The sequence below is a fragment of the Neomonachus schauinslandi genome, chromosome Y (genome assembly GCF_002201575.2).
Source record: "Neomonachus schauinslandi chromosome Y, ASM220157v2, whole genome shotgun sequence".
In the NCBI taxonomy this organism is placed as follows: domain Eukaryota; kingdom Metazoa; phylum Chordata; class Mammalia; order Carnivora; family Phocidae; genus Neomonachus; species Neomonachus schauinslandi.
Window position 1 is genome coordinate 3,630,590 of NC_058420.1, and position 18,961 is coordinate 3,649,550.

The 18,961-nt window shown below is 37.4% G+C and overlaps 1 protein-coding gene and 1 non-coding gene across 2 annotated transcripts in view; one reads left to right on the top strand and one right to left on the bottom strand.

Annotated features, from left to right (window-relative positions):
• The window catches only part of LOC110591786 (eukaryotic translation initiation factor 2 subunit 3, Y-linked), a 33,841-nt gene that overhangs the window by 1,339 nt on the left and 13,541 nt on the right, over positions 1–18,961 (bottom strand). Inside the window, exons 6-11 of the mRNA XM_044912021.1 lie at positions 17,363–17,521; positions 15,301–15,435; positions 14,754–14,848; positions 14,307–14,451; positions 9,100–9,269; positions 7,812–7,984 (exon numbers count right to left, since the gene is read on the bottom strand). Coding sequence (XP_044767956.1) covers positions 7,812–7,984; positions 9,100–9,269; positions 14,307–14,451; positions 14,754–14,848; positions 15,301–15,435; positions 17,363–17,521 — 877 coding nt within the window. The remainder of the gene's footprint in view (positions 1–7,811; positions 7,985–9,099; positions 9,270–14,306; positions 14,452–14,753; positions 14,849–15,300; positions 15,436–17,362; positions 17,522–18,961) is intronic.
• Positions 16,221–16,324, top strand: LOC123323611. The gene has a single exon (XR_006539492.1). It is a non-coding gene; the product is annotated as a U6 spliceosomal RNA (small nuclear RNA).

Genomic DNA, 18,961 nt, shown 5'->3' on the forward strand with positions numbered 1-18,961 from the left:
TGGTCCCTGTTTATCCACAGAAACCATGAGTAAATAACATACTGTTATGGATCTGCAGCAACCAAGCAAATGTGCAACCAAGAAACAGCTATATTCAAAATGAACCAAATTTGGTGCCAATTTTCTTACCCAGTGTGGCACACCCAAGAAGCAGCCAACAAAGCTAGTTTCTCCCAGGACTGAAGAAGGGGAAGAGCAGAATCTGTTTTCAAAGTTCTGGCCTGTCTGTGGGTGCTCAACGAATTACTTTTCTGTCCTGTGTCAGAGTGCTAAGAGAACTGTGGCACAGTTGCATATCAGGTTGGAGACTCCTGAAAGCCATGGTTTGGGAGCAGAATGAAGACTTCACAGGGACTACAAAATGCCTGGAGGGAAAAGACTATGAGCAGAGGAATATAGTGAAATAGGCTCAGAAAGAAAAAGGATGACATTCAGAAAACTTAAGACATTTAAAGTGGCTGTGCATATTGGAGAATTAGGTGAAAGAACACACATAGCTCTAGAAAAGATGCCTTCTCAGAAAAGGCCTCAGAACACCATAAGCCTTGATAATGGATTGATTACGGAAGGGCTTTTCCTATAAGAACATAGTCTGCAAAGACTGAGAAAGGTGGGTTTTTCCCCAAAGCCCCAGTTTAAAAATAAATTTTAAAAAGCTTAACAAAGATCACGAAACAAAGATACGGAGAAATAAGGAAAAGGATTCTGCTGCAGTCTGCTTTTTTTACTCATCCGGTGAGTTTTTCGATTATCCTTACATTTTTCAGCTCCAAAATTTGTTTAGTTTTAATTTTTTTTATTTTTTATATTATTTACCTGAGAGAGAGAAAGCACAAGCAGGGGGATGGGAGAGGGAGAAGCAGACTCCTCTCTGAGCAGGGAGCCTGATGTGGGGCTCAATGTGGGACTTGATCCCAGGACCCAGAGATCATGACCTGAGCCGAAGGCACATGCTAAACTGACTGAGCCACCCAGGCGCCCCTGTTTACTTTTTAAAATAAACTCTGTCTCTGTAATTCCCATTTTTAAATATATAATTTTCCTTATTTCCTTTAGGTTGTGTTGTCCTTTGGCTCTTTGAACTGATTTAAGACAGTTGTTTTAAAATCTTTCTGAAGTAAGTCTAAGGCCTCAGACATCTGTGCTTGTTTAGGGATGGTTTCTAGAAATTTATTTTGTTCTTTTGAATAGGTCATTTTTATGTTTCCCCGCATCTTTAAAAATGTACCTGAAGAAATGATGACTGAAATTTTCCCAAAACTGAGCAAAGAAATGAAGAGATCAATTCAAGAAGCTCATAAAGCGTCAACTAGGATAAACCCAAAGAGAACCATCCAAAGACACACTGTGATCAACCATCGAAAGTCAAAGAAAGAAAAACTAAAAGAAGCAGTTTCAAAAATGAAGGAAATGGCGGCGCCTGGGTGGCTCAGTCAGTTAAGCATCTGGTTTCAGCTCAGGTCATGATCTCAGGATCCTGGGATCAAGACCTGCGTCAGGCTCCCTGGTCTGCAGGGAGTCTGCTTCTCCCTTCCTTCTGCTGCTCCCCCTGTTGTGTTCTGTCTCTCTCTCTCAAATAAATAAATGAAATGTTAAAAAAATTGAAGAAAATAAGCATTTTGAAGAGAAAGAAAAACTGAGTGAATTCATTACCGCTAGAATATTAATTATTTAATTATTTAATTTTGGTACACGAAATCTAAATGAAAAAACATGAAAAAAGTAGTAATAAATGTACATTAATAGGTATACAACATGTAAAAATGTACAACTTCAAGATGTTTTATGTAATACCATAACAACAAAAGCCAACAGCAACAAGAACTTTTTAAAAACCTCAAAAACACACTACAGAATATAAACAAAAGGAAACAAAAGGCAATCAAAATGTGTCACTATAAAATATCAACTAAACTTAACAAAGGGAAATAGCCAGGAAGCAATGAGGAGCAAAAAAAAAGCTACATATGGAAAAAAAAACAGTAATTCCCTCATCGGTGGGAGATCTATTCCGAACTCCCATGCCTCAAACTGGATTGTATAGATTGCTATACATACGTACATATCAATGGTAGTTTAACTGATAAATTAGGCACACTAAGAGATTAAGAATAACTACTATTAAGGGTGCCTGGGTGGCTCAGTTGGTTAAGCGACTGCCTTCGGCTCAGGTCATGATCCTGGAGTCCCGGGATCGAGTCCCACATCGGGCTCCCTGCTCAGTGGGGAGCCTGCTTCTGCCTCTGACCCTCCCCCCTCTCATGTGCTCTCTCTCTCTCGTTCTCTCTGTCTCAAATAAATAAATAAAAAAAAAAATCTTAAAAAAAAAAAAAGAATAACTACTATTAAAACAGTTATAACAATACACTATAATAAAAGTTATACAGATGTCATCTCTCTCAAAATACCTTACTATAGTCACCTTTCTTTGATGATATGAGATAAACTGCATAAATAAGATGTGGTGAGGTGAATGGCATAGGCACTATGATGTAGCATTACATTTTATTTACCTTCTGATAATTTTTTTTTTTTAAAGATTTTATTTATTTATTTGAGAGAGAGAATGAGAGAGAGCACATGAGAGTGGGGAGCGTCAGAGGGAAAAGCGGACTCCCCGCCGAGCAGGGAGCCCGATGTGGGACTTGATCCCGGGACTCCAGGATCATGACCTGAGCTGAAGGCAGTCGCTTAACCAACTGAGCCACCCAGGCACCCCATATCTGTCCAGTTTTTTTTTTTTTTAAAGATTTTATTTATTTATTTGAGACAGAGAATGAGAGAGACAGAGAGCACATGAGAGGGGGGAGGGTCAGAGGGAGAAGCAGGCTCGCTGATGAGCAGGGAGCCCGATGCGGGACTCGATCCCGGGACTCCAGGATCATGACCTGAGCCGAAGGCAGTCGCTTAACCAACTGAGCCACCCAGGCGCCCCGACCTTCTGATAATTTTAAGAAGCAGGAGGATCTGCTTCTGAACTGCAATTGACAGTGGGTAAGTGAAAATGTGGAAAGTGAAACAGTGGATAAGGGAGGATTACTGTAATAAAATGGCAGTAGTATGACTTTCTTTGAAACTACTTTAAAAGCATACAGATTAAATTCCTCAATAAAAAAGCACCGATAGGGGATGTTTGGGTGGCTCAGTCAGTTGAGTGGCCAACTTTAGTTTTTGGCTCAGGTAATGATCTCAGGGTTGTGAGATCGAGCACCAGGTCAAGCCTGGCTCAGCATGGAGACTGCCTGAGATTCTTTCCCTCTCCCACTGCGTCTCCCCTGTTCTGTCTCTTTCTCTCTCTCTAAAATAAATAAATAAATCTTAAAAAAAAAAAAAAAAAAAGGCACGGATTGGCCAAATAGTTAAAAAAACAGGATCAAACCACATATCTACAGGATATGCACTTTAAATCTAAGGACATGCGTAAGTTAAAACCAATAGGATGCAAAATGGCATTTCATACAAACAAACCAAAATAAAGCAGCGATGATCATTCCACTATCAGATAAAATACACTTTAATGCAAAAACTGTTTTAAGAGACAAAGAAATATATATGATAAAACCGTTTACCAGGAAAATGTAACAATTAAAACATATATGCACCAAACACTGGAGCTTTTACATATATGAAGGAAATGTTGACAGAATTGAAAGAAGATAATATGCATACAGTAAGAGGAGACTTCAATAATCCACTTTCTACATGGATGAAACAAGGAGGAAAAAACCAATAAGGAAGCAGAGGACTTGAACACTATAACCCACTGGACCTCACAGGTATATATACAGAACATACAACAACACAAGTATATCCCTTTGCCAACTCCTAGGGGACACTTTCCAATAGACCATATGTTAAGTCATGAGTCTCACTACATTTACAGATTGAAATAATCAATTTCCAATTCCATTTCTGGCTGCAGTGGGATTAAACTAGTAATTAACAGTTTAAGGAAAATTGGAAAATCTACAAATATGTGGAAATTAAACAATAAATGTTTTAACTACCAATGGGGCAAGGAAGACAGCCCAAGAGAAATCAGAAAATATCTTGATGTAAAAAAAAAAAAAAGAAGAAGAAAACAAAGTATCTTAACAGAAATGAAAATGGAAACACAATGTACCAAAAATTTTGGAAAGCTTCTATGATACATGGTATGTATGTGGTTCCTCATAAATTAAAAACAGAATTAGGCTATGATCTGGCAATCCACTTCAGGGCATATACTCCAAAAAAGAATTGAGTGTAGGGACGCAAATAGATATATAGGTATTTATATACTATGTTCACAAGTTCATCAAGCAGAATAGCTAAAAAGTAAAAGCCTGGCTCAGTCAGTCAATAGAGCATGCCAGTCTTGATGAGTTCAAGCCCCATAAGGTTATGGGTTCAAGACCCACATAGGTGTTGCGATTACTTATAAGTGATGTGTTCCATGGTGAAGATCTCTGAAAATTTTATATTATTTATACTTATTTAGTGTGGAAATAATGTTTATAATAGAGGAGATATTAAAATTAAATGAGCTTAGGGGCACCTGGGTGGCTCAGCTGGTTAAGCGTCTGCCTTTGGCTCAGGTTACAGTCCCAGGGTCCTGGGATCGAGTCCCACATCGGGCTCCCTGCTCCGCGGGAAGCCTGCTTCTCCCTCTCCCACTTCCCCTGCTCGTGTTTCCTCTCTTGCGTGTCTCTCTCTGTGAAATAAAGAAAATCTTTAAAAAAAATAAATGAGCTTAAATCACCACAAAACAGGATCTGTTACTTAAAAGGTAGTAAGACATCACTTTTCTTTGAGTGAGAGAGTGCACACATGAGTGGGGGGTAGAGACAGAGGAAGACGGAAACAGAATAGTACACAGGCTCCATGCTCAGCGCAGAGCCTGATATGGAGTTTGATCTCATGACCCTGATATTGTGACCTGAGCTGAAATCAGGAGTTGGACACCTAACTGACTTGAGCAACCCAGGCAACCCCAAAACTTCACTTCTTTAATATTCGTACTAAGTTAGATAAATATTCTAGATGATAAATGATCAGTGAGCTCATCCTAAGGCAGTAGGCATCAGGAAGAATCAACAAGATAGTTTAGAAAGGAACAGAGAGCCAAAGGAGAGTCAGATAGTAAGGAGGACATTGAAAATAAGGACAAGTATAGTTGTGAGGGTTTACATGGAGTAGCAGAGAAAACATCAGAGAGATTATAGGCCTTGAATATTAAGGCAATGTGAGGAACTACTAGAACTTCTTAAGAATAGTATGATGAAATGTTTTGGAGAGATTATATTTGGCCAGGCACTAAAGCCACTGAAAACGGAAAAACAAAGCCAGGAATCTACCAATAGCTTAAGTGTAAAATAATGACAGTCTGGGCTACAATGATGCTATTCAGAATGGAAAGGATAGATTCAGAAAATAGTTTGGGAAGAAGCAAAAAGCACAACCAGCTGTCACAGATGTATGGACTTAGAAGGCTGGAAAAAATGGCACATCAAGATCTTTGTTTCTTTTCTTTTTTTTTTTTTTTTTGAAGATTTTACTTATTTATTTGAGAAAGTGCAAGCTTCAGGAAGAGGGTGAGGCAGAAGCAGACTCCCCGCCGAGCAGGGAACCCAATGTGGTGATTGATCCCAGGACCCTGAGATCATGACCTGAGCTGAAGGCAGACGCTCAACCACCTGAGCCACCCAGGCGCCCCAGAAATGTGATTCTTAATGAAGGACACAACACCACCTTTACAGCATTCTGGTCTTGAACATATAACCTCAATTGTTTAAATGTCAATTCATGTTAAGATAAAGAAAGCCTATGAAGGTTCCCTATAAAAAAGACTATAGAAACAAAAGGGAAATGAAATGTTTCTGGGTTTCAGAAAGGAAATGCAATAAAGAACAATATTGACACAAATGTCAAAATCAGAATGCGGAGTGTAGATTTTAGTATCTTGTCAATGCTAAAATTTCTGAAGTAGTTTTCATACTGAAATAATAAGAGGTATAGGTTATGTAAACTAATACAGAGGTTTATCTTTTTATTTTTTTTAAAGATTTTTATTTATTTGAGAGAGAGAGAGAGAACGAGTAGGGCAAGGGACTTGATGGGAGAGGTGAAAAAGCAGGCTCCCTTTTGAGCAAGGAGTCTGACATGGGACTTGATCCCAAGACCCTGAAATCATGACCTGAGCCCCTAATCAGTGGCTTAAAAAAAAAAAAAAATTAAGTTATACGTGCGTAAGAATATAGTCAAAACTGATTCTGAATTGTTTGATTTTTAAACAGGTGTGTCTGAGATTAAAGGAAAGCTAGTTGCAGTATCTGGAATAAAAAACTGTATGTTGGCTTACAAATCAGGGTTAGAAATACAGATTTCCAGTTATACAAATATGCCATGAAAACTACTTAATTCAAGAAAAAGTGACAAAAAAACAAGTTGGTGAGGATGTGAAGAAAAAGGAACCCTCCTACCCTGTTGGTGGGAATGTAAGCTGGAGCATCCACTCTGGAAAACAGTATGGAGGTTCCTCAAAAAGTTAAAACTAGAGCTACCCTATGACCCAGCAATTGCACTATTAGGCATTTATCGAAAGGATATAAAAATGCTGATTTGAAGGGATACATGGACCCCAATATTATAGCTGCATTATAAGCAAGAGCCAAACTATGGAAGCAGCCCAAGGGTTCATCCACTGATGAATAGCTAAAGATGTGGTGTACATATATTGGAATATTATTCAGCCATAAAAGGAATGAAATCTTGCCACTTGTAACAACATGGATGGAGCTAGAGTGTACTATGCTAAGCGAAAAAAATCAGTCACAGAAAGACAAATAGTCCACTCATATTTGGAGTTTACAAATTTATGAAACAAAATGAGTAAGCAAAAGGAAAAAGAGGGGCACCTGGGAGGCTTAAGACAGTTAAGCATCTGCCTTCGGCTCAAGGTTATGATCTTCATGTACTGGATCAAGCCTGCTTCTCCCTCTGCCCTGCTCGTTCTCTCCCTCTTGCTCTCAAATAAATAAAAATGTCAGGCTCCCTGCTCAACTCTCCCTTCCCCCTGCTCATGCTCTGTCTCTCTCAAATAAAATCTTAAAAAAAAGAAACAGAAAAAGAGACCAAGCAAGAAAACGGATCCTCAACTACAGAGAACACACTAATGGTTACCAAAAGGGTGGTGACATGGGGGATGGGTGAAATAGGTGATGCGGATTAAGGAGTGTACTTGTTGTGAAGGGCAGTGATTAATGTACAGCATTTTTGAATCATTATATTGTACAGCTAAAAGAAATATAACACTGTTTGTTAACTACACCACAATTAAAATGTAAAAACACTTAAGAAGGAAAAGTGTACGTGACTGTGAGTACGTACTACACCATCAAGAATTATGCCACAAGAAAATGTGGTTTTTTTTATTTTTTTTTATTTATTTTTTTTATTTTATTTATTTTTTTAAAGATTTTATTTATTTATTTGAGAGAGAGAGAATGAGAGACAGAGAGCCCAAGAGGGAAGAGGGTAGAGGGAGAAGCAGACCTCCTGCTGAGCAGGGAGCCCAATGTGGGACTCGATCCCGGGACTCCAGGATCATGACCTGAGCCGAAGGCAGTCGCTTAACCAACTGAGCCACCCAGGCACCCGAAAATGTGGTTTTTTTTAGTAATCATTTTTAGTAATTCATTTTTTAGTAATCTCTACACTCATTGTGGGACTCAACACATAACCAAGAGTCACGTGCTCTTCTGACTGAGCCAGCCAGGTGCCCCTGCTGTTTTTCTTGACACCAGTGACAGCGACAAAATTGAAAAACTTACCGCCAGTGTTTCTCAACTCTTCGGCTAAGGGCAATTTTTTCTCCGACTTCTGTGCACACAGGATTAGTGAGAACTATTTTACCCAAATCAGCCTTGACTGCACTCACTCTTCCTCCGGTTGACAGGGACCCTATGTTCACCATAAGCACTTCATTCTTAGATAGCTTTTGTACCTAGGAAAATAAATTAAGGAAAAACAAAACCATTAAATTAATAGAATGTGTTCCAATACAAAGCGAAAATTCATCAGATACTGCTGGAAAAAAATTAACTATAAAGGAAAAAAATTGTGCACAAATTACACTTATGAGATTTGAAGTATATATTACTACCTGTGTCAAAGCAAAAGGTTTATCTAGCACTAAATGAACATACACATGATCGAACTTTAAAATAAGCTACTAGAGGGCACCTGGGTGGCTTAGTCGTTAAGTGGCTGCCCCCGGCTCAGGTCATGATCCGAGTCCTGGGATCGAGTCCCATATCGGGCTCCCTGCTCAGCGGAAAGCCTGCTTCTCCCTCTCCCACTCCCCCTGCTTGTGTTCCCCTCTCTTGCTGTGTCTCTGTCAAATTAATAAATAAAATCTTAAAAATAAATAAATAAATAAATAAATAAAATAAGCTACTAAGAATAACACAGATCAACCAAACTCTTAAAATCTGAAGAGCCTTGCGGCAGAGAGGGTTTAAACAATTTATTGAAAGGGGCAGGAGACAAGAATGATACAATAGTTAAGTGGATTTGGAGATCTAATTCCATTAATATGAAATAAAGTAGGTACTTAAATCTTCTGGATTCTATAAAATTGAGTAACACCTACTACATCACTCTTAGCTGTTTTATTTCTAGTACTGACACATATAATGATTGGAATTACTAGCCTCTGTATTGCTTACAGCTGTTGTCTATGCTTACAACCTAATGCTCAAATTCAGATCCATGTTTTTAAGGTCTTCATATTTCATTAAAAGTCAGACACTACATTTTTATTAAAGGAATGTCCCACAAAATGACAAATACAAGTTTTATTTATTATTATGTTTTAAAAAATTTATTTGTATATTTGAGAGAGAGACAGCATGTACATGAGCAGGGATGGGCAAAGGGAGAGGAAGAATCTCAAGCAGATTCCACACTGAGTGTGGAACCTGACTGGGGCTCTACCTCACAATCCTAATAACCCTCAGGACCTGAGCCAAAACCAAGAGTTGATCAGCGGGGAATGTGCTTCTCTCCCTATCTAAAATAAATAAATCTTATTAAAAAAAAAAAAAAAAAAGGATTTACCTTTGCTGCTTTCTTGTCTCCTTCAGTGCGTACACCTAGCAGCCGTCTAAGTAGGAAATAGGAGATTTCCAATTCTGTGAAGATTTCTGGTAAAGCTCCAACTGCACCAAGTACCTGTCCCACCATTCTGTCAGCCCGGCACAAAGTGGGGTCAATTTTTGTTCCCACTCCTGATATAAAATAAGATATGTCGCATATTTCAACTTTATATTTCTTAAAATGTTTACAAAGATAAAGTTAGTCAAACAAGTACAACATGTAGCTATACAACTTAACCAAATTATATTACATTGATACCATATCAGAGCTATAAAATTAAAATCCTGTACAATTCTTTTAATTTTTTATTGTTATGTTAATCCCCATACATTACATCATTAGTTTTAGATGTAGTGTTCCATGATTCATTGTTTGTGCATAACACCCAGTGCTCCATGCAGAACGTGCCCTCCTCAATACCCATCACCAGGCTAACCCATCCTCCCACCCAAATCCTGTACAATTCTTAAATCCTTGCTTTATCTAAAAAAGAATAGGCTTGGAAACAAGGCTTGATGAAAATTTAAGAATAAAAAGATCATTTTCATTTAAATTACAAATAAAGGGAGAAGTGTTTAACAGAAAACAACCATAAAATAGTTTATCTTAATAAAAATTGAAAAATTACAAAGGTGATAATGATTGATTTGCAGAAATAAAATTGATAAATGTTAATGCTGGTTGGCAGGTATATAGGGTTGTCATTACACCATTCTTGTATTTTTGTATACTGGTATAATAAAAGCTTACGTGAAAATGTTCAGAATTTCCTTATTTGTAAAAAAAAAAATCTACAATGATATACAGTGAACTTTTATTAACAGCATAATGTACAGCAAAGAAAAAGTTTAAGTAAAATGATGCAGTAAAGGTCTCCAAAGTTTTGTTTTCCACACACACAATGAAAATACTGACAAAACTGTCAGTATTTTTAAATTTTTAAAATTTTTAAAATTCTGGAATTTAGCCAAAGGCTTGATACCAATTTATGCAGCATTTATTGAAAAACATCTGTATCTCAGTAAGAGCAGAAAATGGTCACATTTTAACTTGTCTTACTCTAGTCATTATTCAACATCTCTGTGATAGCACTCAGAACAACCTGCATTTGTTGTGAAAACCAGCAAGGCTATACAGAGAACAGGGCTGGCGCTCCTTTAAATTCTGATTCCCAAAGGGCTATCATTTGGTTAGTTTGGTATTTCCCTGGAAGATTTCACTTCCAAGACTGTCTCGATATCTATGTAAAAAGTCTTTTCCTCAGGAAACTGAACGGTAACAGGTGGGGCAAACAACACATTAACAAAAAGCTTTAAAACAACAACAACAACAACAACAAGAACACATGTCCATTGTAACTTTGAATATTTGGACATGTATCTACAAATCCAGTGGATAATGTATATGTTTAAAGCTGTGCACACGCTCAGGAAAGACCGGAAAATGCTTTAAGCTCTCATGTCTACTGGTTTTAAAATGGAAGTAAAGAATGAGACAGACCTGTTTAACTGCCTGGCTGAGAGCTAAAAGCCTACACCGACAGAGTGTTTCAGTAAAGACTGGGAGGACTACTGGTTCTAGGTAATAAGGAAATTTCTTTCCCTTCAATCACTAGGTAAGCACTAAACTAACCAAGCTACCCTTCAGTGAACACAAATGAAATGAAAACAGACATTACAGAATTACCTCAAAAAAGTCAGTAAATAAACCAGTAACAACTAACATAAGAAGCAGGAACAAACCCTTAGGAGAGAAGAGAATCTAGTCTCGAGATGACACATTGTATCATTTAAAATGGTGCTCTGGAGAAAAATCATGAGACATGCAACACAAGAAGTATGGCCTTTATACAAGAACAAAAGCAATTTTAAAAACAACTTCATGAGGCACCTGGGGGACTCAGTTGGTTAGGCATTTGCCTTCAGCTCAGGACATGATTTTGGGGTCTTGGGATTGAGCCTTGCATCAGGCTCCCTGCTCCATGGGGAGTCTGCTTCCCCCTCTTCCTCTGCCCCTTCCCCCATGCTCCTGCACACTCTCTCAAATAAATAAAATCTTAAAAAAAATAAAAACAATATCATAAGGACCTAAAAATCTTAGACTTACTAAACAAAGACTAAATTGGCATATTTTTAATATGTGTTAAGACTAAAAAGTATGTCTAAAGAACTAAAGGTGACTATGAAAATGATGTCTCACCAAGAAGACATCATCAACAATGACATACACACTATTAGAAAACCAAATAACACTTTGGACTTGAGAAAGTTAATAACTGAAAGGAATAATCACCAAAGGAGCTCAACAGCATATTGAAACAGGAAAAAGAATCAGCCAACCTGAAGATAGGTCAATTGAGATTATTCATTCCAAGCAAAAATAAAAAACAAAAATGAACAATGCGCCTGGGTGGCTCAGCTGGTTGAGTGAACAACTCTTGATTTGGGCTTAGGCCGTGATCTTAGGGTCCTTGGATCGAGCCCTGAGTCAACCTCAACACTCAGTGAGGAGTCTGCTCAAGATTCTCTCTCCCTCCACCTGTTCCTTTTGCTCACATGTGCCCCCCCTCAATCTCTAAATAAATAAAATCCTACAAAGAAGAAATGAACAGTCTCAGAGACCTACATGACACAATCAAGTATACCAACAAATGCATAATGAAACTCCCAGAAAGCAGAGAAGAGAAAGTGACAAATAATATTTTAAAAAATAAGTAGTGGCTTAAACAACAAAGGAAACTTAAAAGGCAAACTATGGAATGGGAAAAGATATTTGCAAATAATATATTTGCTAAAGGTTAGTAACCAAAATATATAAAGAACTTAACAAAGTCAACATCCCCCAAACCAAATAATCCAATTAAGAAATGGGCAGAAGACATGAACATTCTTCCAAAGAAGACATATAAATGGTCACAGACACATGAAAAGATGTTCAACATCACTCATCTCATCAGGGAAATGCAAATCAAAACTCTAACTTCATACCTGTCAAGATGGCTAAAATAAAAAATAGGTGCTGGCAAGGATGCAGAGAAAGGGGAACCATCATACTGTTGGTGGGAATGCAAACTGTGCAGCCGCTCTGGAAAACAGTATAGAGGTCCTCAAAAAGTTAAAAATAGAAACACCATATGATCCAGTAATTCCAGTACTGGGTATTTACCCAAAGAATATGAAAACACTAATTCAAACAGGTACAGTACCCTTATGTTTACTGCACCATTATTTATAAAAACCAAAGTATGAAGTGCCTGTGTCCATCTATAAAATGGATAAAAAAAGATGTGTATATACCAAATGGAATATTAACCATAAAAAAGAATGAAATCTTATCATTTGCAACAGCATGTATGGATCTATAGGTTTCGCTAAGTGAAGTAAGTCAGGGAAGACAAAGAGCATTGGATTTCACTCATACGTGGAATTTAAGAAATAAAACAAATAAAGGAAAAGAGACCAAAAAAGAGACAGATTCTTAATTCTAGAGAATAAACTGATAGTTACCAGAGGGGAGGTAGGTGGGGGGTGGGGGAGAGGGAGATGGATTAATTAAGGTGATGGGGAAAAGAGTACACTTATCATGGTGAATACTGAGTAACAGATAGAACTACATTGTATACCTGAAGCTAACGTAACACTGTATGTTAACTATACTGGAATTAAAAATAACTAACTTTAAAAAAATAAATAAAAGGAAAAAATGGTCAAAACATCCCTGATTTGACTTAAAAAGGCAGAAAGAACCCCTTAATCTACATATGCAAAAAGCTCAACTGAGGATAAACTTAACATGATCAAGAATCACAACCAAACTATTCCAAGGCAAACAGATCTAACTGAAAATTCACAATGCAACCTCAATAAAATTTACAGCTGATTTCTCATCAGAAACCAGTGTGAGATGAGATGACACTTCCAAAGTGCTCTAAGACATATATAGATAAAACATATAAAACCAAAAGATAAAATCTTTCTTTACCCAACATTTTATTCTTTAACCCAAAGGAAAAAGACAATAGAATCTCTCATAAAATCTTGATTTTTCTTAGATATTTGTAATAAACTGTGTAAGAAATTACAAAATCCATATATTACTTCAGCATTCTTTCAAAATAGTATCTTTCATTGTCAGCTCCAGCATAAACACGATCTCATGATATAGGCTGAGTAACTTTCCAGGCGTATTTGTATGGCTTTTGTAAAAATTTGTAATAATTTACATAAGAAGCAACCAAATAAGAAAAAGGGTGTAAAATATGAATATACTTATTTTATTTTAGGGATATATCTATATCTAAGAACATTATCTCTCTCTCTCTCAAAATATAAATATGTAGTGCCCCTAGTGATATATTTTTAAATGTTAAATCATAAAACGTTGTTATTATTTAGCCTATCCTATAAATGAAACCACAGTGTATTCTTTCTATATAAAAGTATTTTCTTTTAATACCTGGCTGGCCCCCTTGGTAGAGCATGTAAATCTCTTTTTTTCTTAAGATTCATTTATTTATTTGAGAGAGAGAGTGCGTGAGTTTGAGGAGAGGCAGAGGGAGACGGACAGAGAAACCTTAGCAGACTGCCTGCTGAGCCTGGAATATAACAAGGGGCCTGACCCCATGAACTCAAGATCACCACTTGAGCCAAAACCAACAGTGGGAAGCTCAACTGACTGTGCCATCCAGGGGCCCCAAGCATGTAACTCTTAATCTCAAGGTCATGAATTTGAGCCCCATGTTGGGTGTAGAGTCTAGTTACAAAAAAAAAAAAAAAAGTATTTCCTAAGAAACACATAAAATATCTTGGGGCGCCTGGGTGGCTCAGTTGTTAAGTGTCTGCCTTCAGCTCAGGTCATAGTCCCAGGGTCCTGGGATCGAGCATCGCATAGGGCTCCCTGCTCAGCGGGAAGCCTGCTTCTCCCTCTCCCCCCCCCCCCCCCCGCTTGTGTTCCCTCTTTGCTATGTCTCCCTGTCAAAAAAATAAATAAAAACCCTTTAAAAAAAAAAATTAGAATCACCAACTTATCTATACATTTGCACAACCCACTTTTCCATATTGAGTTAAAATATCTAATTAGAGATACATACTTTCAGATAATCCATTTGACATAGTAACTGTCATGACTAACCACTAATAATAGCTTATGGGTGAAATGAAAATTCTTACCAATAAGACCCCCTGGAGCAGCATACTGAAGATCATTGTGTTCTGCAAAAAGTGATACAATTTTGGAAAAGATTGGTTTACACATGAGTTTTCCTTCACTATCTTTGGAAACAATACCAGGTCTGACTTCTATCTCCTGGCCCACCTAAGATAGAGTAATTGAAGAGAGTAATTAAAATATTTGAGACAACACAATTACCATTTACATGTAAACAATCCTGACAGACCGCTAAACTGAAAAGGCATGTATTCCAACAGTAATTTCAGTATTACTTTAAAAGGATTAATAACCACTCAGTTAACCACCTAAATACAAGAAATCTATGATTCACACCAGACATATTTAAAGTACAAGGCAATAAAAATACAATACATATTTTTAACATTGTTAGATTTTCTTTAATCTTTTTTTCCATTTAAGAAACAAGAATTTACAATTCAGTTTACCTTCAATACTCCCTTTAAAATGCTGCCACCAGCCACACCACCTTTAAGGTCATCAACCTCACAGCCAGGTTTGTTGACATCAAAAGACCTAATAACTGTGAAAATGATAAGGAAGAAGGGAAAGAAACCATAAAGCTCATCCTGTTATTTTAATTAGATGAGATACTTACTCAAGTTAGCATTCGTATAGAAGTAGCCACTTGAAGTCTATACCTCAGAGTTGACTTTGCAGGAAAATATTATTCCAGTCACCACTGCAGTTTTACTTATAATGGAAAATGAAATTAACTTGATCAGTGACATATTTATGCTTTGTCTGTGAAGTACAATGTATTATAAAAGAACACAACACTAGCTATATGATTATGTGAAAGTATGACTTTTCTAGGCTAAATTATGGCCTGCCCTTATCCTTAATAATTAACATTGAAGTCCTAACCCCAGGAACTCATTATACCGCATAATGTTAGCATAACTGAAGGAAGGGCAAATCAACCATGTGAAAAGATCCAGTCAATAGTTAAAAGACAATGGGTTAAGTCCTTACCAATAAGTCGGGGTTCTGAAGTAAAGTCTCTTAGAGGTACTGGGATTTTCTTTACAATATACTCACACACAACTTCGATATTGTATTTCAGCTGAGCAGAAATTGGAATAATAGGAGCTCCTTCTGCTACTGTACCTATTTCACAAACCCGAAATATCAAAATTTGAGTTTTTGAGTTTTATAGAAATTGTTGTGCACGTTAGATAAACAATTATGATCACTAAAATAGGTACTAAACATCACTATACAAATGTAACATAAGAAGTGATCATTCTGTTTAAACTGATTTTAGCAAAAAGGTTGAAAAGTAACTGTGATCATTGTTTAGAAATATCCACAATATTTTGGGTTTTTCCCCCCCTAAAGTGAATTATTATACCTTGTAAGTGAAATATTATGAAATTAAATTAGTATCCTAAAACGATAAAATTACCTGCATAATCTGCCTACTGTAGACAGAGTTTCTTAGCAAGTAAAAAAGACAAGGAACCAAGTATCAAAAAGATACATCGTGTCTTGCCCCAAATAAAAACTAGATTTTAGTGAAAGGGCCACTATAAAGATTAAAGAAATCACTGTGAGTTCCAGTTCTAGAAATAGATACTCAATAAGAAGACAAAGTCCCAATAATTAGAACACAAACCAAGAAATAAAGATTTCATTCACCGTACTATCATTGGGAAAGAGGTTTTATTTTTTTTTATTATTTTTTAGAGATTTTATTTATTTATTCGACAGGGGGAGAGAGAGAGCACAAGCAGGGGAGCAGCAGTCACAGGGAGAGAGAGAAGAAGCTGAGCAGGAAGCCTAACTCAGGACTTGATCCCAAGACCCCAAGATCATGACCTGAGTTGAAGGCAGAAGCCGAACTGACTGAGTGACCTAGGTGCCCCAGGAAAAGTTTTTAAAATATTTGACTGTTGCTGGTTGGCAGCATATGTACTAAAATTTTATTGTTATAAAGAAGATTAGCATGGCACCGTATGCAAAGATGAAACAAATTCATGAAGTGTTTCACATTTTTTATTATCATAATAAAAAGTTATTATATTGCTAAAAACTTTTTTTAAAGATTTTATTTATTTATTTAGGAACGCCTGGGTGGCTCGCCTTTGGCTCAGGTCATGATCTCAGGTTCCTGGGATCAAGCCCCGCATCGGGCTCCCTGCTCAGTGGGGAGTCTGCTTCTCCCTCTGCCTTCTCTGCTGGCTGCTCCCCCTGCTTGTGCTGTCTCTCTCTGTCAAATAGATATTTATTTGAGAGACACAGTGAGAGAGGGAACACAAGCAGGGGGAGTGGGAGAAGCAGGCTTCTCGCGGAGCAGGGAGTGTGATGCGGGGCTCGATCCCAGGACCCTGGGATCATGACCTGAGCCGAAGGCAGATGCTTAATGACTGAGCCACCCAGGCGCCCCAATAAATAAAATATTAAAAAAAAGATTTTATTTATTTGAGCGAGAGAATGAGCGAGAGAGAGCATGAGTGGACAGAGGGAGAAGAGAAACTGGCTCCCCACTGAGCAGAGAGCCAGACACAGGACTTGATCCCAGGACCCTGGGACCATGATCTGAGCCGAAGGCAGACACTTAACCACTGAGCCACCCAGGCGTTCTGAATTTTTTTTTTTGAAGATTTTTTATTTATTTATTTGAGAGAGAGAGAGTGAGTCAGAGAGCATGAGCTGGGAGGGCAGGGGGAGAGGAGAAGCAGGCTCCCCACTGAGCAGCAGAGATCCTGAGCCCAAGGCAGACGCTTAAATGACTGAGCCACCCAGGCACCCCTAAAAAAAATTTTTTTAAAAGTGTTTACTTCTCAAAACAAATCCCTCAAAACCAATTGGTAACATTTATATAATAGAACTTCTTTTCTGGCTGACATGCACTTTAATCAAATTCAGAAACATTTCACTGCTTTTATCAGATGCTAGAAGTAAGAAAAGCGTTAAGTAGTGAGCAGAGAAACAAGCTTATAACTCATCAATTCACTTTGTTTTTGGTAATTACATTAAGATTTCTGGGCTAAATGACTCTCAAAGTGACTCACATAAATACACAGCTTCTTACCTTGTACAAATGCAAGTATCTGTTCATGTTGTTCTTTAGCTTGACTCTCTTTTACCAAATCAATTTTATTTTGCAGAATCAAAATATGTTTCAGTTTCATTATTTCTATGGCAGCCAGATGTTCAGAAGTCTGAGGTTGAGGACAAGATTCATTACCAGCTAAATTGATGATGAAGAATAAAAAACAAACAAGCATAAGCACAATGCTTGGATTTAACAAATTTGACTTCTTTCAAAGTCTTCATGGCTTTTACTCAGACATAACATGTAACCCTCTGGTTCTATCCAGTCTTGGGATATTCTGGCCCAATCTGGAGAATAGTTAAGAGTGGAAGTAGCTTAATGCAGTCTATGAATTACAATTATCCAAACCTACAGAAGACAACCACAAAGATGGCTCCAAGTAATCCCCATGCTCTAATAATCACACCTTTATAAAATTCTTCCCTTTAAATACTGGATGGCTCTATTGAAGCCATCCAACAAAGAAAATGTTGTAAAACTGATGGGATGTCACTTCTCAAGTTAGATCACAAAGACTCTGGCTTCCCACCTGGAAGTTCTTTGTTTCTCTCAAAATAGGTGAAATGTCATGAAAACAACTGGACAACTTATGTAAAGGCCCACGTGAGGAGAAACTGAGGTCTGAGTGAACTTAAAATCAGACTCTCTAGTCCCATACATCTTGATATAACTGCAGCTCCTGCTGACAGATTACTGTAAAATTGGAGATCTTTAGCTAGAATAACAAAACTCCAGTCAACAGAAACAATGATTAAATATCTGTTATTCTAAGCTGCTAGGTTTTGAGGTACTTTGCTATATAGCAACAGGTAGCAGGTATGGCTACTAATAACACAAGAGCAAACATTATCTGCAAAAATAACCAACTACATATTCTAAACGTAATTTTTAGTATCCCAATGATTATCTTCCCAAAGTTGTGATATTAAATGCCTTGTACCATACTCCTTGAAAAGTATACTCCTGTGTAGGAAACCATTTGGCCTTGCCCAATTTGGTCTAGCTTTGTCTTGGGCTTCTTGAAAATAAAACCTTATCATTCCTGGTAAGAGTGTCCTTATTTAGGTTTGGGGTGGACTATACCAGATCTTAGGGTAGGGTGCCAAACTTGATAATCTTAGGAGCTGGCTATGCCAGAAAAAGCCTGATTTAGGTGAGGGTATTGGGATATGAGGTCTCAGTAGATAGATATGGAGACTAAAATGAACTTATAGGGCAAAATTGTTACGTATGTTTACATAATGGAACCTCAGTAGAAACTCCCAACATCGAAACTCAGGTCATTTTCCTTGGTTTGAAATATTTATTAATTAATGTTACAAATGATGCTGAGAGAATCACCTCTGTCTCCAGAGAAAGGACAATGGAAGTTTCATGGCTGAAACCCTCTTGGACTATGCCCTATGTGTCTCTCCCTTTGGCTCACCTTAATTTGCATCCTTTTCCTATAATAAATCATGTGTTGAGTATAACAGCTTTCAGTGAGATATAAGTCTAATAAATTATCAACCTAAGGATGGTTTAGGGAACTTCCAAACTTGCATTGGGTGTCAGAACTAAAGGAAGTCTTGGGCG